Genomic DNA, 16,417 nt, shown 5'->3' on the forward strand with positions numbered 1-16,417 from the left:
ACCCCCACCCTAAGAGTCCACTGTTTCCTAAACTTCAGTTATTTGAATATCACCATGATAATTTTTATCACAACTTCTTACCACCTGCACTATGGTTTGCTCAATATATTTTACTAAATCACACTTTAAAAGCCTATCTTTGTTTTAGGCAGTAGCATTTGTGGTACCACAGGCTCATTGTGCTAGTTAAATTTGTTTTCTTCTTATACAAAGGAAAAGAAACACAGCATTTTAAATAGTGGAAATATTTACATACCACCTAAAACCATTCTGAGCACCCCTATGACATGAATAATCAGTCCTCTAGGAGCTGACAGGACCCCCAGGCTGGCTGAGAAATATCTGACGCCCCCGTTACCATCCCTCCATCCAGGGCCCATGAACCATATCACATGGAGAATTTAAATCAGGCCTGCGTTTCCCTGAGCACACCAGTGCTGGCAGGCTGTGTTGTCAGAGGCTGCTCAGTGAGCCAGGCTTGTTCCTTTCTATTGCCAGAACCTGACCACTCCCATCTTTCCTTTTATGACTAAACACCTTGCTTGGGAATCATCACATTGCAAGAGTAGACGACACCCCATATCATTTAACAGTAATAAGGAACTTGTCGTGGTTGAGCCTGGCCCCTGACTGTCAAGGTTCACATGAGGGCATGACATTTGTTGCATTTGTAGGTTATCACCCTACAGATTGTCCCACCCAATGCAGATCTTGGAGGCTTTCAACAGAACCTTTGAAGAAATGGGTCATTTTACAAGCTTCATTAGCACTGGGACAGGTTTTACTAGGCAGATTAAGCATTTTTACCAGGCTAAGAAGCCCTAGGAGCCCTGGTAACTCTGCAGTCATGCTCTGGTTTTTTTAAGTAAATGTCTTTTGGAAACATAGGAGCCACAAAAAAAAAAAAAAAAAAAGAAAGAAAGAAAGAAAGAGAGAGAAAGAAAAAGCAAAAAGCCTTCCCCTCCAAGAGCTGACTGTCCTACTCAGTCAGAAAATGGTGAGGTCCAGAAACTAAAATCAGACCTCTAAGTAGCTCTGTCAGGTTCAGGGTGTGTCTAAGTTTGAAGGGATGTTTGCTTCTGATATGAACATTTTTCTTATACTTTTATTATAGAAGATGATGTGTCAAATGTACAAATAATGTGTGCCTGGTGCCAGAAAGTGGGAATCAAGCGCTATTCCCTGAGTATGGGAAGTGAGGTGAAAAGCTTCTGCAGCGAGAAGTGCTTTGCGGCCTGCCGACGAGCCTACTTCAAGAGAAACAAGGTAAGAGCACGGGAGAGAGAGGCGGCCCACGCAGGCCTCAGCAGCCCACACGCGCATGTGCCTCCTAGCTTCTAGTGGAAAACACTGTGCACCTTTTTCTTTTATATTTTTATTCTTTCTGTTTTGTCCGTTCCCTTTCTCTGTCATGCTTAACCTTTTGGAATAAGGAATCCCCTTCTAATGTGTTTCTCTCTTGGCTTGGTGTTTGGATTCTGAGAGGCTGAATGAATCTGGTGAGGACACAGTGATCGCAGCTGGTATTCTCATCGACAGTGTCTCTCCAGCAGTAGAGTACGCAGACTAGACTGGGAAAGATGAGGGGCAGAGATTTCCTATGAAAGCCAAGAAACTAGCCACAGAAGCATGGCCAGAAAGCTTTAGTCCCTCAGTTTAATCCTTGTTCCCAGTGGGAATATTGCTATTGCTCTTTCCAAAATCTGACCCACAAATTCTAGTCAAGAAAAATGTCAAGTCTCTCTTGACACTTTCTGTTAAAGTTGATTGATACTTAGAAAAAGTGAAATGATGAATACACGAACCAACACTGTTTGCACAGCCGAGCATTTGCGAGAAGCATGGTGGGTAAACACAGGAACAGCCATGGTTACACTTTTTTTATTTTTTAAAAAGACATCCCAGGTCTGAAAATGTCCTTTTAGAAGAGTTTTAGCCATCACCGATGGGAAATGGAATGCATGATGTTTTTACAATCACACACACACATACACACACAACTGCTTTCTTAAACCTCAAAGAACTGTTTATAGCCTTTTGCCACCAAGTACTGAGGTAAATTACTAGTCCTCAATTATTTTCCATTGATCTGTAAAGCTTCCTTAATTCATAAAATCATCCACATTTTGCTAAGCACTTCCATTTCTATAATACAAGTTCAAAATCTGTTCGTTCTTGAAGCAAACAAGTATGATTTTTAAAAAGTTTGATATTTGCAATCCTGAAATGCTAATCATGGGCTCACTGCATTGCAGGAAGCACTATTTGCAGCAGACTATCTCCTGCAAATTTGGGTCACATTCATTCTGCCAAAAAACATAATGCTGAAAGAATTAGACTGCAGAATTCAGCAGGGTGGAATTTTAGTAGCAGTCTCTAAGAATTAGGCTCATAATCTTCACTGGAACAGAGAGGCAAGTAAGGAAATTGTTTGGAATTCGTTTGGGACGGTCAGCAGTGGAGTTCACTTTCCCTTGGGAGGAGCCCGTGAGGCTGGGGAGGAGGGTGGGAAGAACGACACATGGGAGACACGTTTTGCTTTAATATAGGGGGATTATAATGATCTCCAAGACCCTGGGGCTCCCGTTTTGAATGCTGAGCGCTGGGGTAACAATCCCAGGAGTGGGCCCGGTGCTTTCTTCTTCAAAGCCCTACTTACCACAACAAAATACTTTGCATTCCATCCTGGAAGATGGCTATAGAACAGGGCTTTTTGTCTTTCTATAATTTGCAGGGGTTATAGGTCTGAATCTTGATGGACTGCCTGTAGTGAATAAAATCAAGCAAGATGGATTTGTCACAATCATGACAATACATGTTACACTTTGCAAACCGATTTTACTTTATAGTAAGCCTTTGAAGAAAGGCACCTGATTCCATTTGGAAAAACTATCTTTTACATCATTATGAAGTTTAAGGTCAAATTGATTTTAGACTTCCATAACATATATTTTTGAAAAACAGATAACTAGGAGCCAAAATAAGAAATAGTATTTGGAATATTTACAGTAGGTAAAATCAGCAATGGGAGGAGGACCACGAGGAGTTATTGGGATAGGTCTTTGAACATCTTGCAAAACCTTGGAGTTGCAGTGGTTTGGTGGTTAGCCAGCAACTGCTGGCTGATCTGAGTAGTCTATTAGTGTGCATACAGTACCTGTCTTCTCTGCAATCTTCACCCTAATTTATGTATCCTAAAGCTCTGCCATGCTATACCCTCTTGTTTTTTTTTTTTTTTTTTGAAATAGAAAAAATAAACTGCTGGATTATCATATCACCTACTGGATTCTTTTTTTTTTTTTTTAAAGAGTGTTATCTCTGTAACAATATTGTATTACAATAAACATGTATTGCTGCTGCATTTCTGTTAACTGATAGGATTTTGTGGTCATTTCATTTAGGGCTTGGGTTTCCTAATGGATTGTATTAGATACCAGTCTCCATCCTGCCATTTCTAAGAACCGCAGCCCCTGGGTGTTTCCCACTGAAGACAATAGCAAATAGCTACTTCTCTTCTTGTATTATTTAACAAAGTCCTTAGTCCTCATTATTAAAATTGTGGACTTTCTTAATCTTAGAAAAAAGGGCAAAATCCTTCCCATTCCTATATAACAGGTTTTTCTAGCTAAATTCTACACTTTTAAATATTGAGAAGTAGATGGAAAACAGTGAATAATGTGTGTGCAGAACAGAATTTTGCCTTAGGTATAGTGTAGATTTTTAAAAAAACATAAAATTAACTATGCTGTAAATTATCCTTTATAATGACAGCCCGCTTCTTGCTGGATGGCATGCTGGGATCTAAAAATGGTCTCTGAGTTGAACTCAAATTGCATGCATAACTTTACAAAGAAAAATCCTAGTAGAAAAGGTAGCTAATTAGGAGCAGTATTCAGCTGACCTCTGTTTTGTGTCTGAGCAACACCTGCATTTGTGAATGTAAATTGGACAGCTGTGCCTGTGGTCCTCGTGCTTTTCCTCTTCGCAAACGCTTGGGTATAGAGGCAGGAATTGATTTGCTGCTAAAAACAAGGACAAAAATAGCCCAACTCTCAAAATGACGGCCCACTGAAAATGGGCTCTTCAAATTTTGTTTGCTTCCCAAACCTTCATTTCTCTTTGGGTCTCTCTGTCTGTTTAATGGGAAGGTGTGGGGTGGTGAAAATGTCACATACATCCAAACCGTGTCACTATGCAATAAGTGGGATGGACTGAAGCTAAGTTAACCCTTGATAGCATGTAGGTTATATTTTTTAACTGAATTTAAAATTTTATTTCAAGAGTTGTTTGGATTACTACAGATATGCAAGCTTTCTTCAAAATGCTTCTATTAAACACTGCTAGGAGAGTGCCATGAACACAGCTATATTCACTTAAGGAATCTACTAGTTTACACATTTCAGGATGTTGGCTCTAAGAAGTCTATAGTGTTAGTTCATAATATATTTTGTAGAATCCTTATCCCAAAAGGCTCAGTTGCAGGCTCAAAAGTGTTCGAAACAGTGGGTAAGAAAAATCCTTGTGTAGTCAGTGGGCATCAGATGGGATGTCAATCTCATTGGTTGTTGTACTAGAGATTTTTTGGCCTACTAATAGCTCATTCTTCTCTTTAGCCCCTTCTTGGACTTGAGAACATTTCTAGCCTAGTGATTCACCTAGGAGTAGGAAAGTTGCAGAGACTCCTTAGTGGTTTTGCACTCTTGTACATTTAGTCCAACTTGCCAATACCAGTTTTACTTTGCATAATAATAGACACTTAAAAATACTCTTTCCTAAGGGAGTAATGCCTTGTAACCATTATCTCTCTAAAAAGGAGAGTAACAAACAAGACCACAAATAGGAGTCTTTTCCAAAATAGCCTGTGTTTGATCTTTTTCCTTTTGCATGGGAAATATCCTGTTTTCTAAATTAATGTCCAAATATCGAGCAGGAAATAAAAATTAAAGACAAATGGCCAAGACAGGCAATGTAAAGAGTGATTGTTAACTTTTCTTGTTTGGATCTCAAGTTTATAGTGTTCTTTATGGATTAGTAGCATTGATAATTTAGGAGTAAACACAAATTCCTAAGAGCGCCAAAGTTTTACTTCCTTGTTCTAGCTTTTCCATGATTTGAAACAAGAACAGATAGAAATACTTATTTGATATCGTAATGTTGCTATTTCCCAGCAGACCGTAGTGGGAAGAAACCAATGTGGATCACTGATAAGGATGAGGATGCATTAAAAAGAAAAGATTATATAGATGGAAACCACATTTGCACATGATGCCATTAAGATTTCCTAACAATCATTATAATAATAACATAAATATTCAACAAGAGGAATATTGTATAATAAGAATTTCTTTTACTTTCAAACTATATCCCTGGGTATGCAGCAATCTCTTCTTAGAAGAGATTTCTTTTGGAAGAACCCATCTCTAATTAGCATTTATTATCATTGTATTTGGAGTTATATTTTGTTTAGACATAGACTATTTGTCTTTTTATTAAACTTGAATATATCCTGGAAAGATTTCTCAGTTTCAGACTTAATTATAGAACCTGATAGTGCAGAAGAAATGTGTAACAATTTCTCTGTTAATCTAGTGATTAACCTGTCTACTCTTTTTCCTTTAAACACCTGCAAGATTTAATTTGCAAAATGACTATCATTCATGAAGGTTTGGAGGACATTAAGAAATTACTTGCAATTACTGTACCCTAACCACCTGAAGCTCAGGCCACAGACTTGCTCTTGCCATTTGCTTGCAAATATCCTTGGTCCACAAGTAAATGCACCAAGGAAGCCCCAGGACTTTTCTTGTAGCTTCCTCTTGTTTTTCTTAGACACCAGTGAGCCTGTTGGGTCTGCCTACTTGCACCCTGGCCTGCAGGACAATTGCTTTGGTTCTGCAGTGTCCCTTGGTACTATGCTGTAAGCCTGCCCACTGCCTTGCATGTAGAGTGGCCTCTTCCTCCCAGGGCTTTCGTCTGCAGGCCAGCAGCTGAGTTTCCTTTTGGTCACAGCAAACAGGAACGTCCTCAGGAAGCTCTGGGGAAAGAACAACAAACCCAACTGTTTTCTTGTTCTCTCGTATTTTGAAATATGGAATGGAATATTGATGAGCTGCTGCAAATGAGAGCCTGTGAGAAGCCGTAGCAGAGAAGGGGGAAAACAGCAGCCCTTGGAAACACATTTGGGGTGGGGCTAGAGCAGAACAGTCCTGCCTAGTAAAGTAAGGCATAGGTCAGTTTCAAGTGACACACAGATCCTTGAGGAAAGCCAGCAAGCATTCCACGGCAGAGGTTCTGCAGGTGGCGTGGGACACAAGGCCCTAGAAAGCCATCAGAAGCTTGCGGGGGGAGGTATGTGATCTTCATGTTTACCAAAACACTTGAAAACAACTTGAGAAACACTGGTCTAAAAGATATCTGGAACACACACAAGAATGGAGCAAGTGACTTTGTATTGAAAGAGAGGAATAGCAAGCACTTCTAGTTTTTAATGGGCTACATTTCAGGAGATTGTGGAGGAAACAGAAAAATTCTAACCTACTATCCAGAATGGACGTCGATTTCCGAATAACATTAGATAGTTTAGATTAAATGTGAAAAGATGATCAAAACTCTAAATGGCTTCAAGCCCCTATCTATGCTCAACATTTCTTTTCAGTGAGCAGAAGGAAGAGGGGGGATTTTTCATAAATCCGAATCCGGTCACCTAGGGATCAATACCAGGGCTATTGGCACATGTTAATTTTCAGACACTGTAAATCTCTGGCCATCCTTCTGGTGATAGCTAATGCTATTCGCTTAAATCAAGTTTTTCTCATCTGAACTGCCGGTAATTATCCAATCCATCTAAAAGGCACGCTCCCTTTTAACATTAACCACAGTGTCAGATTGCATCAGCCACATTGTGTTCTGGCTACTGCTGCCGCGGAGTGATGAATGTGCGTGTTTGGAGTTCATAGTCCAACTGTCTGTTTGGGCAGTGGGCAGTCCAGCGAAACAAATGATCAGGAAGGGATCTATTCATTTGGAACGTACGTTCTCCTTATCGATCCAGTCACTTGCATTGCCAAGTTTCTCACCTTGCCACTAACAGTGTTCAGCTTTATCTGAAGAATGAGCATCTGAAGAATTATCTAATGGGTCATTTTGATGTGCTCTCCCATCATAAGCTGCATTCAGCCCAGAGTTACTGTTTGTGCCTGACTTAAAAAGGAAGGTGTCATGAGACCTTATTAATAACAAGCAGGGGAGGGAGAAGGTTCTGAGAGTACTCTGTGAGCTGTCCAGAAAAACCAGGAGAGAATGATTATGCATTTTCCTGGGATAGTAGTTAATACTCTGTTAATTCAAATGCTTTGTTAAAAATGTTGAATATCTAAATAAGTGCATGCATAAGTTGACGGGTAGTTGCCTTGAGATATTTTAAGGTAGTAGATTGAATCCAGAATTTCTGTTATTCGTGTTTGCAATATCTGGTCACAAAACCAAGTATACTCAAGAGAGCCATAAATGGGAGAGCCACACTATAGGCATTCCTGTGCTTGTTCTTATTTTCCTCCCTTTCAATACCTCTGGATAGCTTTCGTGCACATAAGCAAAAGTGTGAACTGGGCAAGCCGCGTGTAATTCTTTGTTCCTTGGCCTCTTTGCTCTTTGTTCATATTATCACCGATTAGGATGGAATAAAGAAAATCTTGCTGCAGATGGCCACTTAATTTCTGCTCCAGCAGTTCAGACCGAGGACGGGAAATTCCCTGTGTTACAATCCACTCTTGGGGTGGCTGTGCACACAGTGGAATCTAATGTCTACTGACAGACTGCCTTTGGAGGTTACAAACATCAGGCTGGTGCATTCTCTGTAAACACAGGCTGTGGGCCAGAGCTGGGCACTACTGCAAGCACTCGAAGGCAGATCAATGGTTTAATGAATCCATAAAGATGCCTGGACTCTGCTGCAATTTACTGAGCACTCTAGTTAAATGAAACTCCTGTAGTCTTTAACAAAGATAGAGATAATCAATGGCTGGGATGGAAGGCAGCGTCCAGTAATCACGATCTCCCAGAATTTGTGTTGTCTCATTGGTACCAGAGGGAAAGTCAGATTCAGTCTCTGAGGCTCACTGTATGTCTGTGTTGATATTTGCTCAATGTTGAGAGCTGAATTTGGCCCAGAGATAACATAATCTTAGTAGTGTTGCTTCTGTGAGGACTATTTTTAAGCTATGGAATATTATCTAAAATAACATTTCTTTACAGTGACAAGATGAAGCTCAAGAATTAAATTTCCTTTTAACATGTAGTGTCTTTGTAAGTCATCCCTATGAAAAGTAAATAGGGGAATAAAAATCCATTCATGATTAAGTCCTCAAAATGTCAAATTGCATAATGTTGGAGAGCCCTGATTAATCCTTCCATGGTAAAATATTCCTCATTAGTTTGCTTTGGTTAAGGGTTAGCCACTCCTATTATAAATTCAGACATTAATGTATTTTCTCCCTAATTCATCTTCAAATAGAGGAAACTATAGTTAGTAGATATGAATTTTTTACTTCCAAATGTGCTTTGGAAACACTATCGTGATTTATGAGAGAGCTTTGGAGGCATGTAGGAGAATTCCTTCATGAATATGTTGAAATGTATTTAAAAGTATTTAACCACTTTTGATTGTGGAAAAACAATTGCCTTGACTTTGAAATGATTATTTTTCCACAGAAATAATAGAACTTATGACATTTGTCACACAGACTAAAGCTTTTTTAATGTTTAACCCTTTCTTGATTAGCAAATTAGCATTAGGAGCTAGATCCTACCCCAATAAATGTATTTTGGGGGTTCAGTGGGTTATAGGAATGTTGAGGTATTATGCCTGCTAATCTTTTTTTCATAGGCCTTTTGCCAAATATTCCATGATAAAGTGGGAATTTCTATATGGATCCAAAAATGATATGTTATTATCTCTTTTGGTAGAATGATTTCATATTATTTAAAAGCTGGTGAGCAGATCTGTGACTGCACATCTAACTCTTTGTTATAAGAAGAATCTTCAAAGGTCCTGACACTTTCTGTGCTTATCTGTAGGACTGTATATATTATAAGTTGGAGCAGTCTAAATTGTTGATATCAAAGAAAAAGGGGGTTTGCCCAATAGGAGAGAAATGCCTCCCTACATCTTTTTTGTTTGTTTTTAGCCAAGCTTTTAAAAAAACCCAAACCTTTGTTATTTATTCATCCATTCATTCTTTAAAAAATAAAATAAAAAGCTATATCGAGCCCCTATAATGTGCGAGGCATGTTTTAGATTTGGTGGATACACACTATTGAACAAGAGAAAAAGTCCCTGCCTTGAAAGACTTACATTCTAGCAGGGGAGATAGATACTATACAAGTTTTAAAACTATATATGGAATATAATTTCAGGTAGGGATAAGTGCTACAGAGAGGAAGCAGGGTGCAGGGATGGATAGTGAGAGGGTACTGTTTTATATCTGGTGATCACAGAAGTTATTTTTGAGGAGGTGACGTGTGGGTAGAGACAGAAGGAAGTGACGGAGCTAGTTGTGTGAGGAGCTCATAGCAGAGGGTCCCAGAGAGGAGGAGGAGTGAGTGAGAAACAGAGGTCCCGAGGCAGGAATAGGCTTGCATTTTGGAGGAGGAGCAAGAAGGACAGAGTGTCTGGAACTGAGGGATCCAGGTGTGAGGGCCACATCACGAAGTTGGAGAGGCAGTAGTTTGGCTTTCACTCTGAGTGTGATGGCCGCTGTTGAGCAGGGTGGGTGATATGATCTGATTTTCACTGTTGATTAGACCTCTGGCGAGGAAGTAATGCATTTAAGATCTTGTATGCAAAGGGGACCTGGAGAGTAAGAAAAGCAACAGCATTCCCATCGAAGTTGGGTGTGTCTGGCAATAGAAAACTTAAAATATCTTTTTCACTGAATTATTCATTAGTAGTTATGAAACATTTCCTAGTAGCAAAAGTGTGCTGAACCAGTTTCATTTGTTTTTTATTTTTTGTGTGTGTGTGTGTTTTTTGGGGGGGGGGGCAGGGCAGGAAGGTGTAGGAGGAAAGGAACCAAGGAGGGATGGTGTTGGTTCTGACACAGCGATTTTTGTTCTATAGGGCAGGTGGGGCTTATCCCAAACCCAGTGGGGAGGTTAGGGCCTCAGAAGGCAAGCTCCACACAGAACCGAGTTCTGGGGCTGGGAGACCACAGGCCTTCTCAAGCTCTGCCCTTAGAGGTAGCATGATGATAAGGAGATGGTAACTTTGAAGGGACCATCTTTGGATAAAGGGATTATTTTGAAGTCTATTTTATTCTATGAGTAATCATAGTTTGGTGATTACTTATAGGGTATATCAGGATTTTTAATACAATTAACAGAAGATCCAACTCAGACTGGTGCAAACAATAAAAGGCATCTTTTATCTGACAAAGCTCTAAAATTCTGCACTAGTGTGTGCTTTGGAGTAGGTTGGTTCAGCACAGTGGTCTAATCATGGTCACATTTCTTTCTACCTCTATATGCTTCTGTATAGAGTTTTGGCCCTATACCAAGGCAAGCTCCCCAGAGGTCATGGGAAGGCTGCTAGCAGCAATCAGGGATACATGCTTCCTTGCTCACATCCACAGGAATGAGTGCTTCTGTCCTAGCATTCCAAAAAAGAGTCATGAAATTCATATTCGTCTATGCTTATACTACATGCTCACACCTGATGATGACCAGAGAGAACAATGGAATGCTCTGACTAGCTTGTGCCAATCAGGGCTTCCCTCTGATGCTGGAGTTGAGCTTGTTTTCCTCTAACACCCATGGGCTGCACAAGGAAGGATAGCTATCAGAATGAAAATCTGGGACTGTTAAAAGAGAGAGGGGATCGGAGTGGTGGCTGATGGTAGGTGCCAGCAAATGTCCCCTAGAGAGGAAGAGAGGTGATCTCATGAGCTTATTTCATGAGGTTGAATTCCTTACACAATGAGTGTGTCACGCCTATTTACTCTTGACATGTGGAAGAAGTAATCTGGAATCCAAGTGTGGATTGAAAGAGAAAAATGTGGTTAGCATTCATCATAGGGTCCTTAGATGAACTACCTCTTCTACTCAGGACCAGCTGTTTTGAGAAACCTGATTATTGAAGCATTGGCTTTCATACCAGAACAAATGTGCTCACTTTTTCTTTCCACTCTTTTTGAACTCCAGTACGTGAGATTGCACAGAACTAAAACAAAGGGCTTGTGGTTAGCTGTTAGATATCCCCATTTATGAAGAGGAACAATGGTGCAATTAGAGCAGCAGATAGCCCCATACAGAGCTTCACCAGTGTACATGGCCTGGGAGAGGTTGGCCAAGGACCATATTGGATGTGGATGGGATGAGGCTGGTATTATCTAGCAAGAGTTAACCTGCTCATACATTGAAGCTACTTTCTTTGTGGCTGGAAACTGTTGCTAAACAGAAAGGAAAGGGAAGTGTTCAAAAGAATTGTGATTTAGTGTAAGGCTGAATACATCAAGTGCAGTTGGCCAAAGGAGTAGAGGTCTTAAAGACTGCAACTTTCACAGTTATTAAGTAATGTATTTTATTTGACAAATATTTGTTGAGCAGCTACTATATGCCAGGCACTGTGCTAGTCATTGGAGTTATAGTGGCCAACAAAAACCTAGTCCTTGTCCTCATGACGCTTACAGTCCAGTGGGGGGGGCAGATGTTTATTTATTTAAATAATAATGCAAATGTGAAATTGCCACTGTGACAAGTGTTATGATGGTGTGGGCACAGTGCCATGAGAGCCTCTAACGGGGGGATTTGAATAGTCAGAAGATCTGGAAGTTTCCCTGAGTAAGTGATGCCAGAACTGAAGCTGAACGATGAAGAGGTGTTAAGTAGGGAAAGCGGGAAGAAAGAGCTTATTGGGCTGAAGACGCAGTGGTGTGATTTCTAATTCTAGCACTGATTTGTTCCTTCTTGGCTAATTTCAAGTTCTTTGTGAAGGAATGGAGCTTTACCCGCAAACAAGAAAACAATTGAACAAACAAAATATTTCCTGGAACGATAACACCATTCATCCATTTGTTTGTAAATTCATTCATTTATTCATTCGTTCATTTATTCAACCAGCCCTTGGGGATTCATTGCTTGCCCGCTGGCCTCTGCCTGCCCTGACTTTTCGCTCAGATTCATGGACTGTAGAGTTAGCACATTAATGCTAAATCGTGTCAGAAAGTATATTGACAGCTTGCAACTCCTGAAGGTAGAAGTATTTTGTAAATACATAATAATACTATAACAATAACAATGATAACTGTAAGAGCTTAAGTGTTTTCAGTTATCAAATATATTAGAAAAACTACAATGACAACAGATAAAAGATTGGGTGAAAATGTACTGATTTGACAGAGGAGAATAATGTAATTACTGTCTGATGAATGTGGTTGAAAATAAATGGGATAAGACTTTTTGATGCAAAGAGCCATAGAAAGGGCAGATGCTCACCCCCCGTCACCACCACTAGGTATGGAGAAGAGATGGTTTTGTTATATGTAGAGAGAACTATATGGTTATATTAACATTAATGCAAAGGCAGACAGGAAGTTTGGGTAATGATAAATTCCAGAACAGAGGAATGCCTGTTGACACTCAGGTCCCCAGGCTAGACAACTGTGACAAAATGGAAACAGAACAGCATGTCTGCTGGCGCGGTAACAGAGGGTGATTCTCATGGCACAACGGTGTGTCAGGAAGGAAGGGATTCCCCTCCCTTTCTTTGTATTCTTTGTTTCAGCCTCTTATCTAATTTTAGTGTCTAGGATCATGATGACAACTCTCTAGAAACGTAGTGACAAACAAATAAGCAGGTAAGTAATTCAGATTTTATCTTCCTGGGTCTTAACTGGGTGATGTGGACATGGGTATTCTAAACGAGAGGTGTCTGCATCGCTCTCAGGATGCCAAATGGAGGAGATGACCCTTATCGACACTAACCACACCTGTACCTGCCTCAGGTGACGGTGATCCAGGGCCGTCCAGTTCAGCTGGAGTCGGCAGCCCCTCTCCAGTTCCAGTGGCTCCTGAAAACCACACATAATAACAGCCATTTCCAAAAGAGGCTGATTTTAAAGCTGTGATGAAAATGGCTAACAGCAGGCTGAAGGTTAAAGTAAAAAACTTAAAAACCATAAAATCTGCCTGGAGGCTATTTAAGCAAACTGTTTTAGAGGCACAGATGGTTCGTATACCTCTGAGCCAAAAACAAAAAGTAAAAAGGGGACAGTAAAGCTGGCGTGATTAAGCAGACAAGTATGAAAGTTTTATTAGTACTAAAAAGGCATCCTTTAGAAAAGTGAAAAATCTGTCTCAGGAAATTCGGAAGGCATGTTAAAGACCAATGGGGAATGGTGAGGGCAAACATGATATTTCAAAAAGCAACTAAAGCCAGTGAACACACGGTTATATACTTATTGTCTGTTGGATATCGAAGCTGTGCTCTAAGGACACTAGAAAGCCATGTAAGAGAAAGATGCAGTATACAGAGAGATGGGAGTGGCTTCCCTGTTGTGTATCAGGTTTTGATGTAGAGAAGTTTTTTTAATATAAGGATTTGGTCCAATTTAATTGGTGATCTGAATCTCCAAGGAAAATCAGCTGAAGCAAATTTGAGAGGCTATAAGTGCCATAAATCAGAGGATCCAAAGCATGGGAAGGAAGTAAAGTATGATGTTGTTGATGGTGATATTAAAAATAGTAAGCATACTTGAGAACCGGGAAATCAGTGGGGTCGAGTGCATCCAGCCTCTTTGGAGGGGACCCTTAGTAGCATAGGTGCAAGTGTGTCCCCATGCACCTGAGATCAGTGAGCTTCAGTTAATTTTGAGAAAAGTCAGACTCTTAAGAATAACAGTAGAGACTTTGCAGGGTTGCCATTTGGGAAGCTGTCTCTGAGAAAAGAAAAAAGAAAAAAAATCAAAACACCAGTACTTGTGTCTTGAGTTAGCATTCAATATAAACCTAAATAAAATTGACCAAATATAGCCTTGCAAAAAGAAAGGTAAGTTGTTTGGATTTTCAGAAATCCAAGTAATTCACTCAGAGTTTGGCTGACTCTCTCTGAAGGGACCCTGGGGGAAAATAAACAACCGAAGACAAGGAATAAAGCCTTGCCTTGGATTAAGAACCTGAGTAAGGAGTGGATAATATTCCTCAGAGTACAGAAAAATTAATAGTATACCATCCCAGGGGTTTATGTTAGGAGTAATGTCGCTTAGGATACTGATGGCTTATTTGGACGTATATGACAGGAAGGAGGGGCATTTGCTACTTTCTCTAAGTTGCTTTCATTTTAAAAACCACAGAAGATTATCCCTCCCCCCAAACCCTTACAAATATATACATATAATTAGGTAATCTGCTTTACAAACATATAAATAAAAATGTAATGAGGTAACGTGGTATCAGATGCAATACACTCAGCTGTCAGCCAGCACAGGGAACAAAATGTTTGAGTCGTCATGCTCTCTGATACGGGCTGACTCTCGGCATCCTCAGAGAGAGGAACTTGGTCCAGTTTGTAGGGGGCTCATTGTGTTGCCTGTCTAGAGGGAAAAAATTAACTTTTAAATGCTTGACTGCATTAAAGGCAATTTTTTAAACCAAAGGTACGTCAAACAAGGTGCTGATAATCAAGCTACGTCCCATCTTCATTGGAAACGTGTAGTCCATTCTTCTTTAACCTGATTTTTATAAAAGGCTAATGCTGAATTTTAAAAGAGTTGACATAGAAGATTAAGTATATTTTCATTATACTCCAGGCAATCCAAATATGGCATATAAAAGCCTGGAAAGATATGCTGTTGAAGACAAAAGAACCAATAATAAAACTAAAAATTGGTAAAGATAAATGTAATCAAAGTGTACCCTGCCTCTTAACGCTCAGGGGTAACCTTTGTAGTTGGCCACCACGGAAAAAGCCTGGGTCAGTCTCCGTGGCAGATGGTTTAATACATGGTGCATATATTAATCCATGGAGGCAGCCCTGGAAAGGCAAGCAGGTTGTTAATGATCATGGATAGCACTTGCGAGCTGCTTCTGCTCTTGCAGTTAGGTATTCAGATGTCATGCTTCGGGGTTCAAGTTGATGAGTTTCTGGGCTGGGAAAACATTTCCCCCTTTGTACTGCACTGCACAGATGATGAGGCATGCTCCAGGGAAGGGGTGATTTAGACTACTTCAGGTGAATGGAAGAGAGAGAAGGTAGATACACATCCCAGTTCCCCGATGTAGTTTGATGACTTCTTGCTTTTGGTTAAAGTGGTACCGTTGAGAGTTCCTCGAGTACGAGGAGTTTGTGAATCAGATGTGAAGGCAGCAGACACCAATTGCTGTCAATCGAATAGAACTTCAAACCTGACATCAAATCAATACTGATTTAAAAAAAAAAAAGAATCCCCAATCTTATGGCCTGTTGGTACCAAAGAAAACCTTGTATGCATGACATCATTTTCAATTTTCTTTATCTTGAATTGGTTGATAAGTAGAAAAGAATATTGGCTTCCCAAATTCTAATGCATTCAAACTTGACTTAAAGAATGAACTATTCTTGGCCAGGTGTGGTGGCTCGCACCTGTAATCCTAGCACTCTGGGAGGCTGAGGTGGGAGGACTGCTTGAGCTCAGGAGTTCAAGACCAGCCTGAGCAAGAACAAGACCCTGACTCTACTAAAAATAGAAAAAATTAGCTGGGCGTGGTGGCATGTGCCAGTAGTCCCAGCTACTTGGGAGACTGAGGTAAGATGATTGCTTGAGCCCAGGAGTTTGAGGTTGCAGTGAACTATGATGATGCCACTGCACTCTAGCCGGGGTGACAGAGCAATACTCTGTCTCAAGGGAAAAAAAAAGAGTGAATTGTTATGGCCAGGAGCAGTGTCTCATGTCTGTAATCCCAGCAATTCAGAAGGCTGAGGTAGGAGGTTCACTTGAGACTAGGAGTTTGAGAGCAGCCTAGGCAACATAGCAAGACTCCATCTCTACAAAAAATTAAAAAATTACCCAGGCATAGTGGCACGTGCCTATAGTCCCAGCTACTCAGGTGGCTGAAGCAGGAGAATCACTTGAAACCAGGAGTTTGAGGCTGCAGTGAGCTACAATCATGCCACTGTACTCCAGCCTGAGTGACAAAGCAAGACCCCGTCTCTTAAAAACAAAAATAGTGATTCAAAACAGATAAAACCCAGAGAATGAATTATGAAGAAGCACATTCCCAACCCTATACAAGGGGTGGAGCTCAGAAAAGTCATTTGTATTATTGAAGCTCAAAAATGAATTAAATAGAAATTCAGGAAGAATTGGGCAAACAGTTTAGATGCTTTATAGTGTTTCATTTAGGGCGTCATTTCACATTAAATCTGATGAGAGAAGAAAATTAAAGT

General features: G+C 40.3%; 1 protein-coding gene across 2 annotated transcripts in view; it reads left to right on the plus strand.

The window, feature by feature from the left end:
* The window catches only part of LOC123633128 (sine oculis binding protein homolog), a 160,954-nt gene that overhangs the window by 39,054 nt on the left and 105,483 nt on the right, over window positions 1-16,417 (plus strand). For both annotated transcript variants that reach the window (XM_045544120.1, XM_045544119.1), the window contains exon 4: window positions 1,115-1,266. In XM_045544120.1, the coding sequence (XP_045400076.1) occupies window positions 1,115-1,266 (152 nt within the window). The remainder of the gene's footprint in view (window positions 1-1,114; window positions 1,267-16,417) is intronic.

This window comes from Lemur catta, chromosome 2, assembly GCF_020740605.2.
Source record: "Lemur catta isolate mLemCat1 chromosome 2, mLemCat1.pri, whole genome shotgun sequence".
Classification (NCBI taxonomy): Eukaryota; Metazoa; Chordata; class Mammalia; order Primates; family Lemuridae; genus Lemur; species Lemur catta.